Source organism: Delphinapterus leucas, chromosome 1 (genome assembly GCF_059928025.1).
Source record: "Delphinapterus leucas isolate spDelLeu-1000000601 "Yukka" chromosome 1, BTC_Dleu_Yukka2, whole genome shotgun sequence".
In the NCBI taxonomy this organism is placed as follows: Eukaryota; Metazoa; Chordata; class Mammalia; order Artiodactyla; family Monodontidae; genus Delphinapterus; species Delphinapterus leucas.
In genome coordinates, this window is record NC_143129.1 from 70,427,024 (window position 1) to 70,448,420 (window position 21,397).

The 21,397-nt window shown below is 40.4% G+C and overlaps 1 protein-coding gene across 7 annotated transcripts in view; it reads right to left on the reverse strand.

Annotated features, from left to right (window-relative positions):
- The window catches only part of PBX1 (PBX homeobox 1), a 279,800-nt gene that overhangs the window by 12,915 nt on the left and 245,488 nt on the right, over positions 1-21,397 (reverse strand). For 4 of the 7 annotated variants that reach the window (XM_089911842.1, XM_030760576.2, XM_089911879.1 and 1 more), the window contains 2 exons: positions 14,285-14,397; positions 12,850-12,939 (listed from right to left, as the gene is read on the reverse strand). The exons of 1 other annotated variant lie outside the window; for it this stretch is intronic. In XM_089911842.1, coding sequence (XP_089767968.1) covers positions 12,850-12,939; positions 14,285-14,397 — 203 coding nt within the window. The remainder of the gene's footprint in view (positions 1-12,849; positions 12,940-14,284; positions 14,398-21,397) is intronic. 2 more of the 7 variants (XM_089911857.1, XM_022563270.2) reach the window with 1 other exon arrangement.

The following is a 21,397-nucleotide window of genomic DNA, read 5'->3' on the forward strand; positions in this document are numbered from 1 at the left end:
CAGAGTTATTTTGACACCATCCCAGATATCTTCAGTGGATGCTGGGGGATAGCCCCTTTTATTCTGAGATTCTCATCCAAGTATAAGACTGGGTTGATTTTTTAAATTTTAATTCTTTTCCTTTTAGATTGTCCCAGCAATCTCTGCAGTGGAAATCTTCCAGCTGTGCTGTGGGCTCAGGAGTCTGACTTGGCTTTTCTGTATGTGTTCTGCCAGGGAATGAGAAGGGCAGAGGGGAATGATGATGGTGAGATGTCAAAATTTAATCATCTAGAAGAATGTGCTACCTTTCAGATGGTAAAAGAAGATGCAAGGAGACAGATATAGCCTCCAAAATATGAGAAAACACCTAGTCACTCAAAATACCATTTTTTAGACCTAAGTTTAGCTAAGATCGTAAGAAAACTTTTAAATTATATGTAGCTTTATTTCTTCAACCTGGCTATAAACTAGCCAATGACTTATTTGGCAACTCCTAATACTTAGGGGAATACTAGACATAGGGTAAATCTTCAAGGAAAGTTTTGACTGACTAATGTATCTCTAGGTTCTTTTTTTTTTTTTTTTTTTTTTTGCGGTACACGGGCCTCTCACTCTTGTTGCCTCTCCTGTTGCGGAGCACAGGCTCCGGACGCGCAGGCTCAGTGACCATGGCTCACGGGCCCAGCCGCTCCGCGGCATGTGGGATCTTCCCGGACCGGGGCACGAACCCGTGTCCGCTACATCGGCAGGCGGACTCTCAACCACTGTGCCACCAGGGAGGCCCCTCTCTAGGTTCTTTTACACAATTCTTGGGTTCTATTTTATAGTCCGGAGTTTTTTCATACACTAGAAATACAGAAAATGTCAAGCCAGTTCAGATTGCAGGGTTAATATTTTTTTTAAGATCGCCACCAGTATCACATATAGATCTGCCTTTAGTTTTCCCAGGATAACAATCCAGCTTTCACTCTGAAGAACCTTCCACAGAAATAGACAGAATGAGACCTGGGGCCTTATTCCTCCTGAGTCTTCCTCCATTGAGAAATAGAATTTTCTCTATTTTCTAAATATTGGTCAAGTAGGAAATGGAATCATACCTTTCTTGTGTAAGAGTTCTTAGAAATCAATAAGAAAAACATGAGCATTTCAAGAATGCATAAAAAAGACTAACAAACAGATGAAAAATGTTCAATCTCATTAGTAAATCAAAGAGAGATACAAATTAAATTAAACTAAAAATGAGATGGCATTTTATAATGTGATAATTGAAAAAGACTGAAAAACTGCTAAGACACTGTTATTGAGAATGTAAGGAAATGGGAAGGATCAAAAATGCTGGTAGGAACCATAAATTAATAGGAGTTTCCAGGAGAAAAGTTTACAATACATCACAAAGGCCTTAGATTTGTTCATACCCTTTGATCTAGCAGCTCCATTTCTAGGAATTTATTCAAGGAAATAATACAAAATATGCACTGAATTTTCCGTACTATGATGTTTACCACAGTGTTATTAATAATAGTAAAAAAAAAAAAAAGAAAACAGCTTAAATGTTCCACAGTAGAGACTGATTAAATAAATCACGGACCTTCCTGGTAACAAGCTCTTATGCAGTTATTAAACTTATGTTTGAGAAGAATGTTTAATGATATGGAAAATATTCATAATATATTTTTAGTAAAATAAGTAGGCTACAAAATGATGTGTTCCATATGATCCTAACTTTTCTACACCCACACAAAACATACTTAGACACAAAATGCTAGGAGGCTGCCAAGCAAACAGTTAGCAGTAATTTTCTTCTTTGTGAATTTCCTGCATTCTCCAAATTTTCTACATTAAATATTAATTTGTAATCAGAAAAAAAAGTAAATGTAAAATTTAAACAAAGTGTAGGAAGGAAAGTCCACATCTAATTTAGGTCTTTGTCTTGTGTGTCTGAAAGGTCGTGGCCAACCTCTACAGCTCATTGGAAAAAAGACCAGTGCAATTAATGGTCAAATCCAAGTCTGAGGAAGAAAGATGGAGGTAAGAGGGACTCTTCTGCCTGGAGAATAGTGCATTAGCAGGTGATTTCACAACTGTCTTCAAAATATAATTACCTGTCAGGAGTATTAATCAGTTGTTTTTCTCATTCCACAAAAATTAAGGTCAAAGGAAGGAGGCTAAACATAGCAATCAACTTAGACAAGATGGAGAGCTGCTTGAAAAGAAGCATTTGGTCTCTTTTTAATTTTCCCTGTCCCAATGCCCAACACAACTGGTTAACAGTAAATTCCAAGAAAATGCCTGCTGATCGAATGAGTGAATATGAATGAATGAATAAATGAAGGAATTGTAGATCAAGCCCAAGTCTTCAGAGACAACACCTGCCCCAGAGAAAAGTATAGGGAAGAGAAGAAACAGCAACAGATACCTGGTCTCTGAACATACGCATAAAAGAGTTCTAGCATGAATTAGTAAAGATTATTGGGTATAAGGTATATGGAAGTTGGAGGTAAAAGATGGGTACTGGGATATGATAAATAGAGAGAAAAAGAAGAAAAAGCCATTGTCTTATGGGAGAGACTCTTTCTGGACCACAGAAACCCCAAAATGTGTAGGGGTTCCAGGCAGGCAGAAAATCCAGACACAAGTTGGTTGTTGGTTTTTCAAAAACAGAAAGAAAAACCTCTTGACAACAGGTTCAAGTAGGCTCACTTCAAAAAGTATGCATTAAGCACCTAGTGTGTACCAAGTCTGAATGGAAGGCTGGGATACAAACTAGAATCCTCTTCAGAAACCTACGGCTGAGAGGAAGTAAAGAAAAGAATCAGAGAAGAATACCCATTCCAAGCCCAGCGCACTAAGTACTATGTAGGAACTAGGAAGAACTTCTAGGAGAAGATAATCGTGATCTAAACCCTGTAAAATGGGTAGGATTATGAGATGTTTTCCCACTGCCACAGGTTCCGGGCCATGGATTCTACTGCTTGAGAATCTTAACCACTAGCAATTGTCTCTAGGAAAGGCCAAGCTTACTAGGACAAGAGGGGTAAAGAACCAACATTAAGAGTGCCAGGCACTTCTCGAACATGCAATCTAGAGAAGTACCAGGGCAGGTACTTGGTGATTTAACAGCAAAAACAATCACTCCAGACAAGGAATGAAAATTGACACCCATAGGTATATTTTTTCTAATCTTTAGATGTTTTTTTATTGCTGTTGTTCTGATGCCCGATTTCATCCCACCAAACTTTTTTTGTTTACATTTTTAAGGTCCTAATTATTTTAATAAAATTAAATAAGTTAAATAAGTTAATGCATGTAAAGTTAAATGAATTAAATAAGTTAATGCATGTAAAGTGCCTAACACATGGGGAGAAGTCAGAAAGTGTTAGTTATTAATACAATTATTAAATGTCCTTTTAGTCTGTTAATTTTCTCTTCTTATTGTTTTATAATTGTTCTTTAATTTACTGCTTTATACCACTTCCTTATTTTATTACTACTTGATCTGTTTTATAATCTTTGTAAGTATGTTCTTAGAGGAGGCTATTTACTTTAACCACTCATTCTAGCTTATTTTACTTTAACCACTCATTCTAGCTTATTTTATGTTGTTATTATCCTCTTTGCTACTTGTGTATTTTAATTGCTTTTAATGTTCATTTTGCCATTTCACATGCAATTTTATCCATCTCCTGCCTTTTTATCATTCCATTGCCTTCTTTCTTCTTAATTTTCTGTTTTTCTTATTTCCTGGATCTTTTAAATTTAATATTTGCCATTATTTTTTTCTATTTATTCTTTCTAGTTTTGTTCATCTATTACCCTTGTACCTGTTGCACTTATTCTTTTAAATTTTTATTCTTTTTAATTATTAAAAATGCCAAGTATTAAGTGTCGACAAAGGGGGCCACTTGACAGGAGTCCTGGCCCAGTGAAGCAAGGTGGCGCCTTCTCATCTTTTTTGTTGGCCTAGGAAAAACTGTTACTTCTATAGTTAATGCCCCAGTTTCTTCACTGCTGATCTTCCATCCTCCAAAACCATTACTTAACATGTATAATTTATTAAGTTAACAGGCAAAATTTTCCTCTTCTTCCGTTTCACTGTCCCCAAATTAAAACTTCAAAACAAAATAAAACCTCTATTGATATTTGGTACCTAGATTCCTGAAACAGTCTTGCCATCTATTTTAGTGAACCATCAAATCTCTCCATGAAGAGACACTTGATCTAAAATCTCTCTTCTCTCTTGTGTATGATCACTGGGTCCCTGGCTAAGTTGGCTAGCCAAATATGACATAATAGTGGTGAAGAGTAAGCTATATCCAGGGAAGGACTTACTATATAAGTTTTAGATTTAATTTTAATAAAAGAACCAACCAGTCTTAAGCCTTCTATATGCTACCCTGAAAGGATATATAACAGAATAGTCATAACTGAGTTCTTATAGTTCTTTCCCATACCAGCCAGGCTCCAAAATATTTATTACTAGGAAACATAACGGATTCTCTTACTGTAAGGTTCTTGACACCTCCCTCCATTAAGCGTAAGATCTAGAGGTTCAAGGGTCCATCTGGATAAAGGGAAAGAACAGAAGCTTTGGAGTTAGACCATCTTGGCCCACACCCTGGCTCTATCACTGATGGGCTATTTGACTTTTGGGCAAACTACTTAACCTCTCTGAGTCTCCATTTTCTATCCATAAAATGGAGATGAGAATGTTTATAAAGACACTGGATTAGGGTACTCAATAACTATTATGAATTAGTATTCTTAGTATGGATATTGGTGGAGGCTCAAGTTATCCCCAGAACTTTAAGCATGTAATTAATTGTGCTTTTGTTCTTCTGCCCCTCTAAAAAGGCACAGAACCCTCAGTAGTTACGCTGGCTCTCTGTAGAACTCCTGAGCTCTGGTGAGAGAGGGATCTGAAACTTCCCTCATGAGAACCTCATCCTCTTACAGAGAGAGTATCCTCAAGGTCTACAGGTCGGCTGAGGCTGGTTTCCACACTCCCAGAGACTGGACCTCTCTAAGCCCCAAAGAGTTTTTAGAAATGTAGAAAGGTTCAAGTCAAGATGAGTTCAAAGACACGTCTGGCTTAGGCTTGAAAAGTTATTAGGTTAGATGAATTAGTGGCGGACAGAGTTGGAAATTATGATGGCCATTCCCCAAATTCTTTAAAAATCATATTATGTTGATTATATAAAGGTGATGTAGTCCTTCCCTTTCAGTGAAGCAGGGGACTGAACCAGGTAACTCCCAGTCCTTCTAGCTTTCTGTGACTTTACAGAGTGCAAGAACCATGTCCTAGTAATATTTGCATTCCTGGTACTGGATATATCAGAAGGTTCTCAATAAATCTGTCAAATAAAGCACTTATTCATTTACTTAACCTGGTTAGTTGTTCCAGACTCAAGTCAGTCATGCCTTCTGCCTTATATATCTGTGAATTTGGAGAATATTTAGGGATCCAAATACTTAATATTTAAAGATGTGGAACAGAATATCCCAAAACTCACTTAGAGCCAGGTATAAGTAGAGATTTAAAAAATGTACCAAAGTTAAAAATAACAATTGGATTTTCTTAAAAAGAGGTCTAATATTTTCTCTGAAAACAAACTTGTTTAAGAACATGGAACTCCTTCCCAGACGGCAAGAAGAGGGCCATCTTCTGAAATCAATACTAACTTTTCCCCACAATTAAATTCAGCCAATTTAATTAGCTTAATATTTACCGAGGTCTAAAGGGGCTATGCCACTTTCAGGAGCAACCACAAAAACAAACTGCCCTTTTGAGGTTGTAATTTTTTTTCTTTATGGAGCAGAAGGTGGGGTCAACTTGAGTCTGGAACAGCTAACCTAATCCTAGCCCAAGGACAGCATGGCTGCAAGGACAAATGTGGGCCCAACTGGACAGGATGCTATAACACATTGATCCCAATGAAAACAGCATGGCGTCATTGTCATGTCAGAGATAGGACTATTTCCAAAAACACAAATTTATCTTTTCCTTATAGTTTTGAAGTATTTCCTCTCCTCCTGTGTTTTCTTGGGAATGGAAAAACATCATGCTTCTAAGTAGAACAGGGATACTGGAAGAGGCCTTTGGCATCATCCAGCTCAACTGTCCTTTTTAGAGTACAGGAGACTGAGTCTTATCGAGAGAAAGTGACTTGTCCACAGTTACACAGGCAGAAAGTGGCAGAAGTGAAAGATGCGTACACACATTATAAATGTGACCATGTTTGGAGTGATTGTATCACTAGGTTTGAGATCAAGAAAATTCTTTGTGACTACTTCTACTTCTACAAAGAGATATGGAATCTCCACAGAAGGATACTTATTTTATTGTAAGTCCATGGTATGGCTTATTTGTGCAGCGGGGAGTAGCTTTCTCAAACTATTGCTGGTTGGTCTTGAATTCCTCTCTTCTGCTATATAGCTTAATTTCAAATTCCCTCCTAAACTACAAAGTTGATTGGCTCCCTTGTCCTAGTATTCAAAGAACAGGAAACGTAATATCAGGTAAAGTGTTGAATGAGACTGAAAGTTAAAATACATCTTGATTGGCATCAGGGTTTCTCCAACTTGACCTGGATATATTATGATGTAGCCTCTTTCCCCGAGGTCAAAAATGCTATTGATGACATATTTATTGAAGGAATGGATGAATGAATTAATGAATACATGAATGCATGAATATTTAAATATGACATTGAATGATCTGGCCTCATTCATCTTCTGTACCTTTAAGGACTTTCACCTGGCGGCTGGTGAAAAACAGTGGATTGCATATGAAATTACAATATTGGGTTTTTTTCTTTTTTTTGCTTCTCCAACTACTGTGGGCTCAAATAAAATGCTGTTCTAGTCTCGAATGCTCAGTTGATACGGTATTAAGGCTGAAAGGCCTCATCATGTAAGAAGCTAAAGGGACTTTCCCTTTGGCTCTGTCATCAGGGAGAGCCAGACTTATAAGCTTCTGGAAGGTGGGAGTCCATCTCCTCTGTACTGCTGCCTTCAACCCTGCAGAGACTGGTTCACCATGTTCAAGCCTATCCTCACTCCCTTTACCCCCCAGACTGGGGCTGTTCACTGGTCCCTGGCTGCAGCACCAGAAGGTACCCAAAGGCAAGTAACTGGGAGCACATCTGAATATGTTTTAATAACTTCAAAATTCACATTCAGCTTGGTAGAACAATTAAAACTTCATATAATTAAAGTGAGTTTTTAAAGATCTGCATATGATTTTAATTATCACCCTCACTCTCCATTCTTACAAGTCCACATGTGGCAACATCTTATTAATATATACTTTAAGTGGAAGGAGGTCTCTCAGAAGTAGTTAAGAAAAAATGAAAATGATGGCAGGTGGCCAAGTATTACCAAGTAAGCCCTGTGATGTTTAAATGCCTGAAACGTGTTCACTTAAACAGTTCTCTATTTTTGTCCCAATGATTCTATATTTTATTTATTTTCTTTGTAAATATCCTTTTGTCCCTTTGCCTAACATGGGAGAAAGCAAAAAAAAATAAAATAAAAACACGTATGTTATGGTTTACAAAGATCAAAGCTTCATATCTATTTTTCCACTACTATAATTATCACAAAGCAAAATCAATGAGACTTTTCTGTCATAAACTGACGTTAATGGCACTTTGCCTTTATAGAGAGAACACTAACCCTTTTTTCTATTTTCACTTAATCTCTTGAATAACGACAATCTTATAGGGGTATCTGTCAACATTTAAGATGTGGCTGGAGTGAACTCACTCCCTTAACTCACATTTTATTTTATTTAAAAAAAATTTATTATTTTTTAATATTTATTTATTTATTTGGCTGCGCTGGGTCTTAGTTGCAGCACGTGGGATCTAGATCCCTGACCGGGGATCGAACCCAGGCCCCCTGCATTGGGAGCACCGAGTCTTAACCACTGGACCACCAGGGAAGTCCCCTCTCACATTTTAAAATAATCAAAAATAATTTCACCCTAAAGACTAACGCTTTCTGCTACCACAAATCTCCGTGAATTCAAAGGGAAAAGTTCATGTAATGCAAGCTCTTCCTCCTTCCCTCAAGATCCAACTGAAAGGGGAAGCGATAGGGTAGGCTAGAAAAGATGGCAGAGACTAACTCAACTGAAAGAGTTTTCTGGAAAGAGGAGCCTACAATTGAGTCTGGTGTCCCTTGAGTGAACAGTAGGAATCAAAAACCATACTTGTAGGACTCCAGAACTACTACGCTGAAAGGACCTTAGAGCTTGTTGATGGGATAAATTTGACAGATGAAGCAACGATACAGAGATGAAGAGACTCGCCAGAAGAAAAGCCACAAGAAGGATCCAAGTTTCCTGACTTCAGGTTGCTGCCACTGTCCACCCGTTTGTTTGTGCGGGTTCTAGTCCCACGTCTGGTAGAGAAAGCAGTGAGAACCCCGTGAGAAACGGTGTTCTTCAGGCTTGTGGCTGCCAAAGGGGAGTGGGGATGGGGGAGGGAAGGATTGGGAGTATGGGATTAGCAGATGCAAACTATTATGTATAGGATGGATACACAACAAGGTCCTACTGTATAGCACAACTATATTCAATATCCTGTGATAAACCATAATGGAAAAGAATATGAAAAAGAATATATATATGCATAACTGAGTCACTTTGCTATACAGAAGAAATTAACACAACATTGTAAATCAACTATACTTCAATAAAATTAAAAAAAAAAAAAAGAAACGATGTTCTCTTGCTGTATAGATGGCTACCCCACAAGCAGCTTTTGATAAGGGGATTCTTTTAGGAAAGAAGGTGCTAAAGAATTCAAAGGGATAATTCTCTTGACAATATCATCACTCCGTAACTTCATCTATTTAATGCTGATCTGACTCTTAATTCTCAGAGAATCTGCCTTGGTCAAAATGTTTAGAAACTTTTTCCAAAAAGAAAGACTTAAGAAGCTTTTTGAATTAAAAAAGATAGTCTATTTGTGGGTTAGTAAGGCATTTAAGAGAAAAATCATTACTAGGTATTTTACAGCTGTTACATAAGATGTGGCATTTTTAAATTCAGTGGTAGCTTGTCTTCTGATTTATTCATTCAACAAACATGTTTTGAGCAACTAATATATGCATTTTGGGACCACATGCGTATTTGGGAATGAAAGACAAAGACTGATTGAGTGTGTCTGTGCATATGTCTATAAGGCAAGGGAGTACGTGTGTGATAAAGTGGAGAGAAGAGAGGAAGGAGGGCTATAAGGAGAAGAATACAAACAGCAAGGAGGATCTGGGCATGGGAGAGTCAGTGTGACTTGGGGAGTGAGGGGGATGGATAGGTAGATGGGGCTGGAGCGTGGAAGACTCTAAAAATGTCCGACTCGGGGATTCAACTTGCTTAGGTGGGCAATAGAGAAGTGCTCTTGATTTCTGGGCAAGGAATGACAAAATTCTGGGGATGTGTGCAGGAGAAAGGAGACACTAAAGGCTGTAACGGTAATTAGGAAATAATCACAATAGCCTAGCTAATGAACCATTTCTAGAACGAGGATGGTGGCAGTGGGAAGGGAAACCAAAGAGTGGATGTGATAGCTAAGTGACCTTTCAGTCTGTCTAACTGACAGAGAAGTGAAGTAACCTCCCTCCATCACTTAGAGCCACTCTAAACCCAGTAAGCATTGCCCGTTGTCATTTGAGAATACAAAGCACTCAAAAAGGTATAATTTAACACAACTTAAAATTGATACCAAAGGAACAGACCGTATCATGAGCAGCCTTTGATTCATTTACCCTGTGTCTTAAAGACCCAGGGTCTTAAACGCTCACTCTGGCTAAGGAAGGGGGTCCTTAGGCCTTGCATAACTCTGTATCCTTGTCAAAAGTGTACCTTTCCATCAGAAGAGGAAAAAGTGACAACTGTGTCCTATCCTATCCTCGTTAGGAACTACCTACTGGGAAAACTGCTCACACAAGAGGAGGAAAAAGGTCAAATTAGAAAGTTATCACTTATAACTTTTCATGCTGCATTCATGTGGAAAAACGTGTGCTTTGCCAAGCCCATTCCTACCTATTTTCTCATTTCCCCTAAAGCAGTCATGAAGGTACTAAGGGTGAGAATTACCGGCCCCATTTTATAAAAGACAAGGTTTGACGCCTGCCCATGGGCACATGAGAGTTAAAAGGACCAGAGTCTCCCAACTCCCAACGCAGGGCTCTCAGCACCACACCTTGCAACCCGATCGCTACGTGGCCTTAGTTAAAGGCAAGCCGTCTGAACTCTACAAGATTTAAAATAGACGCTGGTTGGATAAGATGTGAGTGCTGTGAAAACCCAGGCAGGGGAGTAGATAAAGGCTGCCCAGAAAATGTCCTCCACTGAATGAAACACAATCCAGCCCAGCTGGGAATTCCATTGCTGCCATGGGTTTTGGAATTGTTTATTTCTATTCATTGGCTCAAATCTTTCATTCCTGTCCTTGTCTCTTCTTGTCTACCTCCTCTTCTCTCTCTCTCTCATTTCTCCTAGCAGCCAGTGCCCCTCTCTGCACATACACACGCTTCGGCATCTAATACCACTCTCTAAAAATACATCCCACAAGCTTAGTCTCCTGCAAGGTGGCACAACTTAAAATTGATACCAAAGGAACAGACCGTATCATGATCGGCCTTTGATTCATTTACCCTGTGTCTTAAAGATCCAGAAATAAAATAAAGTTCACAGGGGAAAAAAATTAATGCAAAATGAGAGACTCTTTCAAGTGGCATTTTCCAGCCCAGTTTTTGCGGTGGGCTTATGTAATCAGACATAATGATCTGCACATGTTTGGTTACACTATTTCAGAAATGATTCCCAGCCCACCAGATGACGTCAGAGGGGCCAACGTTGACCCCCCAGAGTCTGAGTGCCGCTCTCTCCTGTGCTACCCAATTAGGAAAGAAAGATACCAAATAGCAGAACTGTCAGCCCCACTTCCTGCCCAGTCATGTAGACTTTCTGCAGTTCTCTTTCTTCTGAGTGCGTCCATAGTCTCCTCCCCACACTCTTATACTTTCCTCATGTTCCTCTCTTCCACTTACATACAGAGCAAAACTTTTTCTGGAAAGACCGATCTTCTAGCTCAGAAAGATCCAGGAAGTGGATAAATGCCTATGTGCTTGAACCTCCCCATACAAACACAGAACAACTTAATTCATTTGGAATCCATGTTTGAGAACATAATTCTCCACCATGGTATCTTGGATTTTTTCTAAGCAGGCGTCTGACAAGTCAGCCATGAACACAGGAATAATAATTAGTATAAGCACAAGAAGGGAAAAATCCCTCTGCTCTGGAAACCCTTTCTAAAAAAGGGACACAGGTGCCCAGAGTATGTTTAACAGGGTCAGCTCTAACCTCCCTCCTTCCATCCCAGAGAGGAACTTGATAAATATTATATAAACTCAGAGGAGATTCTGCCTAAGGAAGGTAGAAAATAAAGAATTCCTAATTGGAAGGGGCCTTAAAAGTCACCAAGACAGTCATCACCTGGTACTTAACTCCCTTCCACAACATCCTTACCAAGTAGTTAGCCAAACAATGTCTGAACGCGCCAATGATGGGGAATTCTTGGCTTCCAGAGGCAAAAGATCCCTTCTTTGGACAACTCTGACTGCATCTTAGAGAGGCCCTTGAGATGTTGAAGTGAAATCTGTTTCCCTGAATCTTCTACTCAGTGATCTATCCTACCTCCCTTTACATCATTCACGATGAATCTAATCTCTCTCATTGATGACAGCGTGTCTTAAACTATTGCTTACCAGCCAAACCTTCTCTTTAATGGGCTAAGAATTCCTAATTTTTTCAACCGTTCCTCATCTGATGAAACATCTGGTATCCTCTTGCTTCCTTCCAGTCTGACCATTGTCATATATGATTTCACTAATGCAGAGCTAAAAAGCTATCACCTTTTTCATTGCAGATACCATACCTCAATTAGTATAGGCTAGAATTACATCAACACACTATGCCTACCTTTCCTTCCCTCCATCCCCAATTTATTTTAATCCTAACAACAGAAACAACAACAAAAAATCCTCACCATCATCCAATCATAGTTTTCTTAGACAGTTCTGAGCCAATAGTTCTACTGGAGCATCTTATGACCTCTAAAAGCCCAGGAAATCACCTCTGATCTAAAGAACAGCTTCCTTTTCCAGGCTGCCCCCTTGTCCCAGCTTGCTGTCACCGCTGCTGAGATAGCGGACGATTGATCTGAGAAATCAAGTTGGATTGCTGTCCCAAATCTACACTCGATTCTCCTTGTGTCTGTCTGATCGATTTCACTCTGTGCGACATAGCTTGTCGCTATGAATTTTCATGCTAGTCAGGAGCCGCCAGCGCACCCAAGAACAAGTAGAAGATGGTCTGCACCCCTCCCCATCCCTTCAGCATTCCCAGCCTCTGTGTTAATTTTTTTTAATCGTCCTTAGATGGGAGAAAGGTGTTTTTTTTTAAGACCACTGACCTGGATGCAATGGATTTCGGCTACTGGTTTTTCTCCCCAGGTTCCCAGGCCCCCGCTTGTGGGGACGTTTCCTACCACTGTTGTACTAGGTGTCACCTGTTTAGCAGCCCCTCTCAGCTGAACGCATGTGGCCGCAGGTGCCATGCAAACACTGATTGTGTGTGACAGCCCTAGACGCCAGCTGCCTGCATGAAGCCTGCCCAATCGCCACTTTTTTTGAGGGTAGAATGCTGCCGATGGCATGACCGACACAGAAACAAGAAATAGGTGACCGTAAAGCTAAGAAGTCCTACTAAGTGGCATTCCGAGCCCTATGGCTTTGAACTAATTGATAGTGATAGAATAAAAACAAAGGGTGGCGGGGGGAGCCTTGTTTTCTTACACTGATGCCCTGCGGACTGTACATCTGACTGGCTGCGAGTCCGTCACTGTATCCTCCTGTCTGGCTGATAACATGGCGAAGGGTATCCACCTAAACAGATGAACAACAACAGAGAGGAAATTAGTCAGGGAGATGCAGGGAAAGGGAGGCACATCGTCATCACACAGGCTACCATTTGGGCTCGCCAAATTAATGCGATCACTGGAGACATTCTTCCTGGGAAAGGAACCATCAGGAGGAGGCTGGGCCTCCTCTCTATGCCGAATCCACTATCCTTTCTGATTTCAGTAAGCAAGACAGAAAAATGGTCAAAGAAAGCTGGGATTCCCAACACTGAAACTAATTCAACAATGCCGCATGAGACGGCAGGGACTGGGTGACAGAGGGGCTGAGGGTGGGGAGAGTGAAGGGATTTTCCCTGCCCTCCGGATCAGCCCATCTAACCTCTTTGCTGGGGATCCTACAAAAGTCAAGGTTCTGTGTAGAGGGGCTTGGCCAGGCCCCTCACAGAGAGAGCGGTGTGCGACTAACGTTGTCTTTCTGAGGACTTAAATGATGGCCAGCTGTTTAGTCATTTGACCGAAGTCTGACTATATCTCCTCAAACTTGTTTCCAGGCAATGTTTCCTGAGCAGGGCGCCGAGTCACTGGCCAGGTGGTCTCTTCCAGGCATGTAATGCTTCCCGCTCCTCTGGCAGGGTGGGAGCCTGGATGGGCTTGGCTCAGAACTTCCCTAGCGATTCTGACCCAGAGCACAGGACCTCACCCTGTCACATCAGGCTGTGTGCTGACACAGGAGGATGGCTTCTGAGCTCTCGTGAAGGCGAGCTGCCGACTAGGGAGCGCTGAGGGTCTACACTGCACGCTTGATTTTTGTTTCCCAGCATGGACTTATAGTCTCATCACCAGAAACCCAAATCCCTTGACCTCAAGGATGACTAAGAAGATGAGTTTAGTCAACCTGGCTGGGTGTTTTCAAAGGTTAAAATGAAAACGTGAGACCCTAAGGTATGTGCCTAGTCATTCATGACCTCTATATTGGGCAGACGTTGAGTGTGGAAAAGCAACAAACAAGAGAGGGACCTGAAAAGTGAACTGATGGACTCAACTCCTCCTCCCTTTCCCTTTCATGAGCAAAGAATACACTGGGTCCACTTGCCTGACGGGCCTTAGTCACCTCACCCCGTGCTTGCCGCTCTCCTGCCCTCCTAGGGTGACTGACAAGCCAGAGCCAGACGCATTCACAAAGTGTGGACGAGATTCCCCACGACAATGGTTGTCTTTGATTCGGTTTGGTTGTTGGTAAGGTTTTGTCTCTACATCTCTCTCTGTCTGTCCGTCTCTCTCTCTCTGGACAGAAGCAGGAGGTGCCAATCCGACTGAGGGCTCTTGGACGCTAAAGCATTCACCTGGCGGCACATTGGCTGGGTCCCTACCTGTGATTGCACGTTGGCTCCAACCTGGGCCCCTTGGTAAGAATCCCCATTGAGTGACTGCACGCTCATGAACAAATCTCCAGAGTTTGACATGTTAAAAGAACTGGAAGAACCTGGAAAGGAAAGAGTGAGGCACCTGAATCACAGAAAGGAAAAGGCTTAACCCCCGCAACTAACAGCCAAGAGGAAGAACGACATGCAAAGCAACCCCCCCCAAATAAAAACTAAAATCAAAACAACATCAACAGAGTCTGGTTAGTAGCATGAAGAACAGAGCAAGCAATAAAGGGTGCACATCATTCATGTTATGCGGAGCCCACATCTCACTGCAAGTTGCCCATAGGTCTGCTTCCCCTTAGCAGCTTCAAGCTGAGAAAGGAAACATGTATTCTTCTCAACTTGCTCTGTTTGAGTTGAAGACAGTCTCCAGGCCCAGGGTCTCTCTCTCATGTCTCTAAAATTCTAGGATTGGCTGGGGGACTGTGGGCTGGAGACTACAGGCTGGTCAGTGGTACTTCTGCCACCACGATGGAGCACGTGAGCTATCAGCTGGATTCTAAACAAACTAATGCTACACCCATCTACTCTCACATGGGTAGCAGCACCTGGGGGGGGGAATGAAGGCAACGCTGCACAGTAGGGCTGGCCCTGTGATATGAGTCACCAACATTCCTGATTTCTAGAAAGAAGGTGATGTTCCCTGCTGGGTGGCAAACAGTCCAAGAGAATCATGAGGACTGCAAAAATGAGTGAGAATAATATGCTCTTCTCTGCCACCTGCCATTTTGGAGGAAGATGAGACAGAAAATGGACCAGGAATTCTCAAGCATGCATGAAATATGAAATGATAGTAATAATAATAATAATAATAAAGTGAGTCTTCAGAAAAGCAGTTAACTATCTGATCTCACCTCCTAGGGTTGAAACTTTCTCCCAGACTTAGCCTGTAGGCACCACCCGGGTTCCACTGGTTCTACTGTGGTAAACCTAGTCCCCCCTCAACCTAAACACAAGGCCGTGGAAAAGCTTAATATTATTCTGAAGCCATCGTGCAGCTCAGTGCATTAGGAAAGAAAGCTCAACGTGCAAGGTTTGGTTAAAACATGACGTTAGCCTGGAAAAGGAGAGACCTCAGGGACCCAGGTCAGTTCCACTCTATTGTTTCCATCCCTATATTGCTCAAATTGCACTCCTGCCCTTGAATTCTGAGACAGCCATCATCCGTGTGGAATCGCCCAACAATGATTCATGCCCCAGCTCTGACTCTCTTTTATCCCAAAATAGGGATTTGTGCCATCCTAGAGAGCCGTCTCGCCTCACATGAAGAGCTGCAGCTAAGCTGAACAGAAGGTTTTTTTGTTCCATGGCAGGACCACTTAACTAGCAATGACTTCTAAACTCTGCCACTCTCCTCAACTATTCATGGTATCCTCATCCTTCAAAGGCAAGAGCCATTTAGAGGAACCAAATGATTTACTTGAGGACAATTTACTTGGGGACAACCTCAAGTTAAGGAACATCTCCATTCTGCTTTGTTCTTTGGGGTGTTCATCCATATGCAAGGAGCCAGCTGAGTATTTTGCTACACAGACGGATCCTCCACTCTTAACTCCCTTCTCATGGGAAAAAGGGATTGCTTTCTTTGGGGGGCGGGGGACAACTCAAGCACCATCCAAAGAACTATGACATCCTGATTAACTCTGAAACATGTCCTATGTATGTCATCTGGCACACATTTCTCGGTTTAGCTTATCTGAAAGGAATTAGAAAAGTTGGATCTTAGGCAAAATAGGTGCAAGATTTGACCAGGTGTGGCTTACACCCAATCAGTGGGCAGAGGCTTTGGTCTGGACCCTCCTTCCATTAATGTGCTGCAAATCTTTCAAACAGTCCCCCCCACAACGTGTGGGTGAAGCAGTGCGTAGCACAGATCACATTCGTATGTTAAGATATATAAGACCCAGGCATCTATGTCCTAGTTACATCCCTCTCAAATCTTTCTTTCAACCACAGCAATATAACCTAAATATTAAAAGCCATTTTATAATAAGTATTACAACACATGCTCACAGGTAGATGTCATCAGAACCAAGAACCAGCAGCTCTAAGGACCCAAATTATAATTGTTTATATGATATCAGAATTTTTTTTCCCCCAAGAGTATTCAGTTTGAAGCCCAGGTATCTTATTTCTCTCCCAACCAAATACCATGTAATAAACATACACTCTACATGCTTGGTTGATGGTTTATTGGAAATTAGCACACAGACTGAGAAATGGGAGAAACTTCCAGAGGGCTACACTGATGCCAAGGAACATGGCACCCACGGAACCATGAAGGCACGGAATGTGCCACTTACAAGATATACACTGCAATTGACACAGATGATTTAAAAAATATATGTGCATAGATAAATTGTAAATATGTCTGGCTGCCTAATGTACATAGAGATAAATATGCACATATCAATGTACTTCATGTACAAATGCATTTGAATCAGAGCAGTAATTGCAGAAGGAGTCCCTGTGCTTTTGGCCATGCTGTTTCAGCATTTCATTGTCTCTGTACACCCACGTACAACACCGCCATGGCTTCTGCTTCTCTGATAAGTAACTAGAGGCAGTGATTTCACTGAGGAAAGAGACCAGGTGTCACGAATACCGCAATAAGGCAGACACGTCCACACAAACATCTAAGTAATGAGGGGGAGACTCATTCTTCATCTGGCACTGGAAGTTGGAAAGAACTTATCCTGGATTGGATAACCTCCTGGGAAGGATGTGATTCATAGACAAATAGCATGTGGGCTCTCTTGGAGGTGCTGTGGAATTCTCAAAGAACTAAAACAGAATTACCTGGTTTGCTGAGAAGGTCAGTCTGGAACCTTACCTGCAGGTGGCTATAAAGTGATGGCAATGACTAGAAGCACATTTTAAGACGTGCTTGCCAGTTAAAAGGTTCTGAATTTGGCTTGGAAAGGGAGGCAAGTAGCTCGTTTAAGCCGTAATCCAGACAGCTGGGGCACGTACAAAGCTAAACTTGCACTCAACTAGACAGAGAAGTGATAGATCACCTACAGATTCTGATGCATTTGCTCATGCAAACACGATGTGGAGATGTGTTAACAGCCATTTTCATAAAAGACAATTTCCTGAACACTCTGTTTCTACTCTAAAGAGTCTCCAAAAGAATTACATTTGCTCAGGGGGAAAAAAAAAACCCAAACTCAGTTAACTTCAAAATCCAAAAAATAGAATACTAATGATAATATCTCAATCTGGAGCGGGGTTTCTTGACTTTGGCACTATTCACATTTTGGGCCAGATAATTCTTTGTTGTGGAGGAATATCTTACGTATTGTAGGACGGTCAAACACATCCCTGGTCTCCATCTCATAGATGCCAGGAACATCCATCCCCCTACAACTGTGACAGCCAAAAATGGCAACTTTACTGACATTGAGAACCCATGACCTAGAACAAGAATGAATTTACTTTTTCTTCCTAAGGAACTTGAGGTGTTTTAAAAGTATTAGCTCATTATAACTCACAGCATTTTTAGGAAGCAGATGGATGGCAAGTATTACCTTAATTTCTGCAATCTAGAAGTCTAGGTAGGCTTCACACAGATTAGGTGGCCAGTTTGATCATATTGGACTCTGTTGGCCTCCTATACCATTTGGAGGCTCAAAGATAGAGTCTCTTTGCTGGATGTAAGCTTAATTATATTATGCTCACTTCTCTGTTTTTCAAGATTTTTCTCTCCAAATTAAAATAAAACCATTATTACTTTCTACTCAGGGCAAAGTACAAGAGGGAAAGGTTATCTGGTTCAATGGGAAACCAGATAACCTTCAGCAGGTGTGCATGTCCAGGATCTAGAGTTCCAATTCCAGGAGGCCGTGTTTTCATTTTCCACAAGGGAAGAAACATAGGAAGGACGAACACAGCAGAAAACATCAAGGGGATAAATTCTTTCACTGGTTTTAAAAAACAAAACCATGAGTGTTCCGATGGCTTTACTAGAAGTGTCAGTCAACTCTGGATGTGTTACCTCCTCTCTAACCACGTGTACTATACATAAACTTCTCTTAGGAAGCCAGTGTCCAGGGCCTTAATATGATAACCTTCCACCAACCCAGAAAAACACCAAACTTTCTATGAGGGGCATAATAAGAATATGTTAAAGGGCTTGCTGCTAACTAATGTCATGGCTGAATCTACTGTTGTCCTTGACACACACAAACACATACAACTAAGCAAAAGAATTCAAATCTGTGGGTTCTGAGCCTCAAAAAACGGGGATTGCTTAGCTAATCACAGATTCTGCTAAGATATCAATGCTGATGCTATGCCACAGAAAATATCTGTAACCCAAAATATCTGTAAGCCAATTTCTTTCTTCTTGGATATTAAAATGTTCTCCAACCTTCCAAAATAGATAATCCAACCTTCTTAAAAGGGCCTTATTTTTCTGAGATATTAACTCTTGCTTTCATAATCTCATCAAAAATAGGAAATTGAGAAGGTGTCATTTTAGGTCACTCCAAAAGAATTATGGACCCAGGTTATTAACTATTGCTTCAGTTGGTCCCCATTTTTGTTTCTTTTTTTTCAAAACTTAATTTTCTTGTCCTCTCTCTATTCTTCCTCCTTGCTCCATCCATTTTGCCCAACTCTGCTGGTGTAAAATATGAAGCATTCCAAGTATCTCGAAATACTTGTTAATTCCTCACAGGCCCCAGCCCTACGTGATTTTTATGAATTATGCTTAAGGAAATAGGAGGCCAGGCATATATCAACAAACAGGAATATTTAGAAGAGGCCTAAATAAAGATACTGAAGTACTGCTATCCACACAAAAGCCTCTAGAAGGAATAAGATTTACTTGCAAAATATCTTCCTTGCAGTAGAAATGAGTATTTATATTTAGTAAAGCTTCTGGAAAAAACTCCTGCTTCGATACTGAGGATATAAAAAGTTCCCAGGTTCCAGAACTCTAAACTCAACTAAAATATATTTTCACTTCCTAACCTCTTATATAAAACTTGCTATTTCAATTATTATTTACCCTTCGGAATTATCAAAGAGCTGGTATACAACATTATAAACACCCTATGTGCAAAGCTGAAACATTTTAAAGTTCTCCCTCTATCTGTGTAGCGATTTGGGTTGTGTTAAGAGCAAAGAAAAGATAGAAAAACCCATTTATAACTTTTCCTGTTAAACCATTTATCTTTTAAAATTCCACGCTATTGCACATATACAATAGTATTTTCTTTTGTCTCTATTTTAGAAAAAGCACTACAAAGGGGTTCCTCTGCATATTATTTCTAACAACTTAGGCACCACTGGAAAGCTTAGCTCAAATTTTCCATAATAATTTACTCTGTGCTCAGAATAGTCACATGAAGTTTAAGCCACCAGAAAAATTCCTTAGAATACTGTAATCACATACTGATATTCCAAGAGAGCCAAAATAATTCTTAAACACAGACGAGGGGGTTAAAATGCTCACTTTTCTCTTTTCAAGTACTTTAGGAAAGAAGAAAAAGGGATTTAGTAATGAAGGGAGTCCACGGGGCCCTTCTAAAGACTGTTCATAAATCATGCTAAGCCATCTGCGATGCAGATATATCAGGGACAGGAAAAAGTCATTTTGATATCTGTTTTACATTATGATAACCTTTGCAAGAGTATCGAATGTGTTTTTGCTAATGTTGACAGAATTGCACTTCTTCCAAAGAGACAAGTGAAGATGTCTGCCTAGCAGTACAATTCAACTAGTGTTGCTGGGTCTGAAATGCTTAATAATTGACCAGATGGGGATGAAGGAAACTCTCTGGTTATTGAACCTGTTAGCCTTGATCCTTTGTCAATCATACCATGAGGAGAAGAGAAGGAAACACACACACACACACACACACACATACACACAAAACCTCAAAAAGCAAATATGCTCTCCATGGTTACCTAATCTGGAGTGCTGGGAAAAATGAAACTGCATTGAATTCTGCATTGTCTTACCATATCCATGTTTACAAAGCCCAGGCCACTCTTCATGCATGATTCCATTTAAACAAAAGAAAGCTGTGATGGTACAGCCCAGTGACTTGGAGAACTTTATGATAACAAATTAGAAGCATCTAGAAGCTCACAGAAGACATTAGTGTGTGGAGCCTTACATGTCTCCAATAACAGTCTACCACAGGGTAGAAAGAGGACTTATTTTAGTGGGCAAACAGGCGGGGAGGTCAAAGACACCACATACCCCCAAATGTTAGAAATTAGAGTTAAAAGTCATATTATGATCTAACATATTTAATTTGTGACCCTTTAAAGTTGGGGCATCAATTTTCTTAGATATGTACCCCACAGCCAAAATCAATGCATCTGGTTCATTATGGGGAGAAATATCTTAACTAACTTAATAAAGCCTTATTTAGTAAATAAATACTTATTTAATAAGAAATATTTCTGGTTTTCCCTTTAAAAAAAAAGCACCAACATGCATGCCTTCCATAGCATACAAACACCAAGGTTATATTTTTTATGCATTACTGATTATTCTTTTCACATGTGGAAATTAAGAACTGGTGGTACAAGGCACACCCCCAAAATATATTATGTTTGCCTAACTCTGAAATTAGTGATACAACGCACATTTACTAAAATAAAACCAGGAGTACAGCACATGACTGATACTGTAACAGAAAAACTGGAATCTGAAATCATTTGAATTAATGACTGGCAATTTTCTTTGTAGTTTACATAAAGAAAACCAACACAATAAAGCAGTAAAGAACGATAAGTATAAAAAATGGATAGCAATCACCATAGTTGGCTTTGCAGACCAGAACATTTTAATAAGATATTTAAAGAAGAGTGAATATTCCTTCAAAGAATGCATGCTAGTAGATGACCCAGACATCATGTGATAGGAACAGCAAAATAGATAAGGATAACAACTTTATATGAGACAGACGAAATGCCTGAACCCCAAGGGACTATCTCAAAGTATTAAGTCGAGCTTACTCATTAGAATCTCTGAAAGGAGAATTTAGAGGTCTCCTCATCAAAACCAACCAATTTACCTCTGTCCAACTTAAAGAG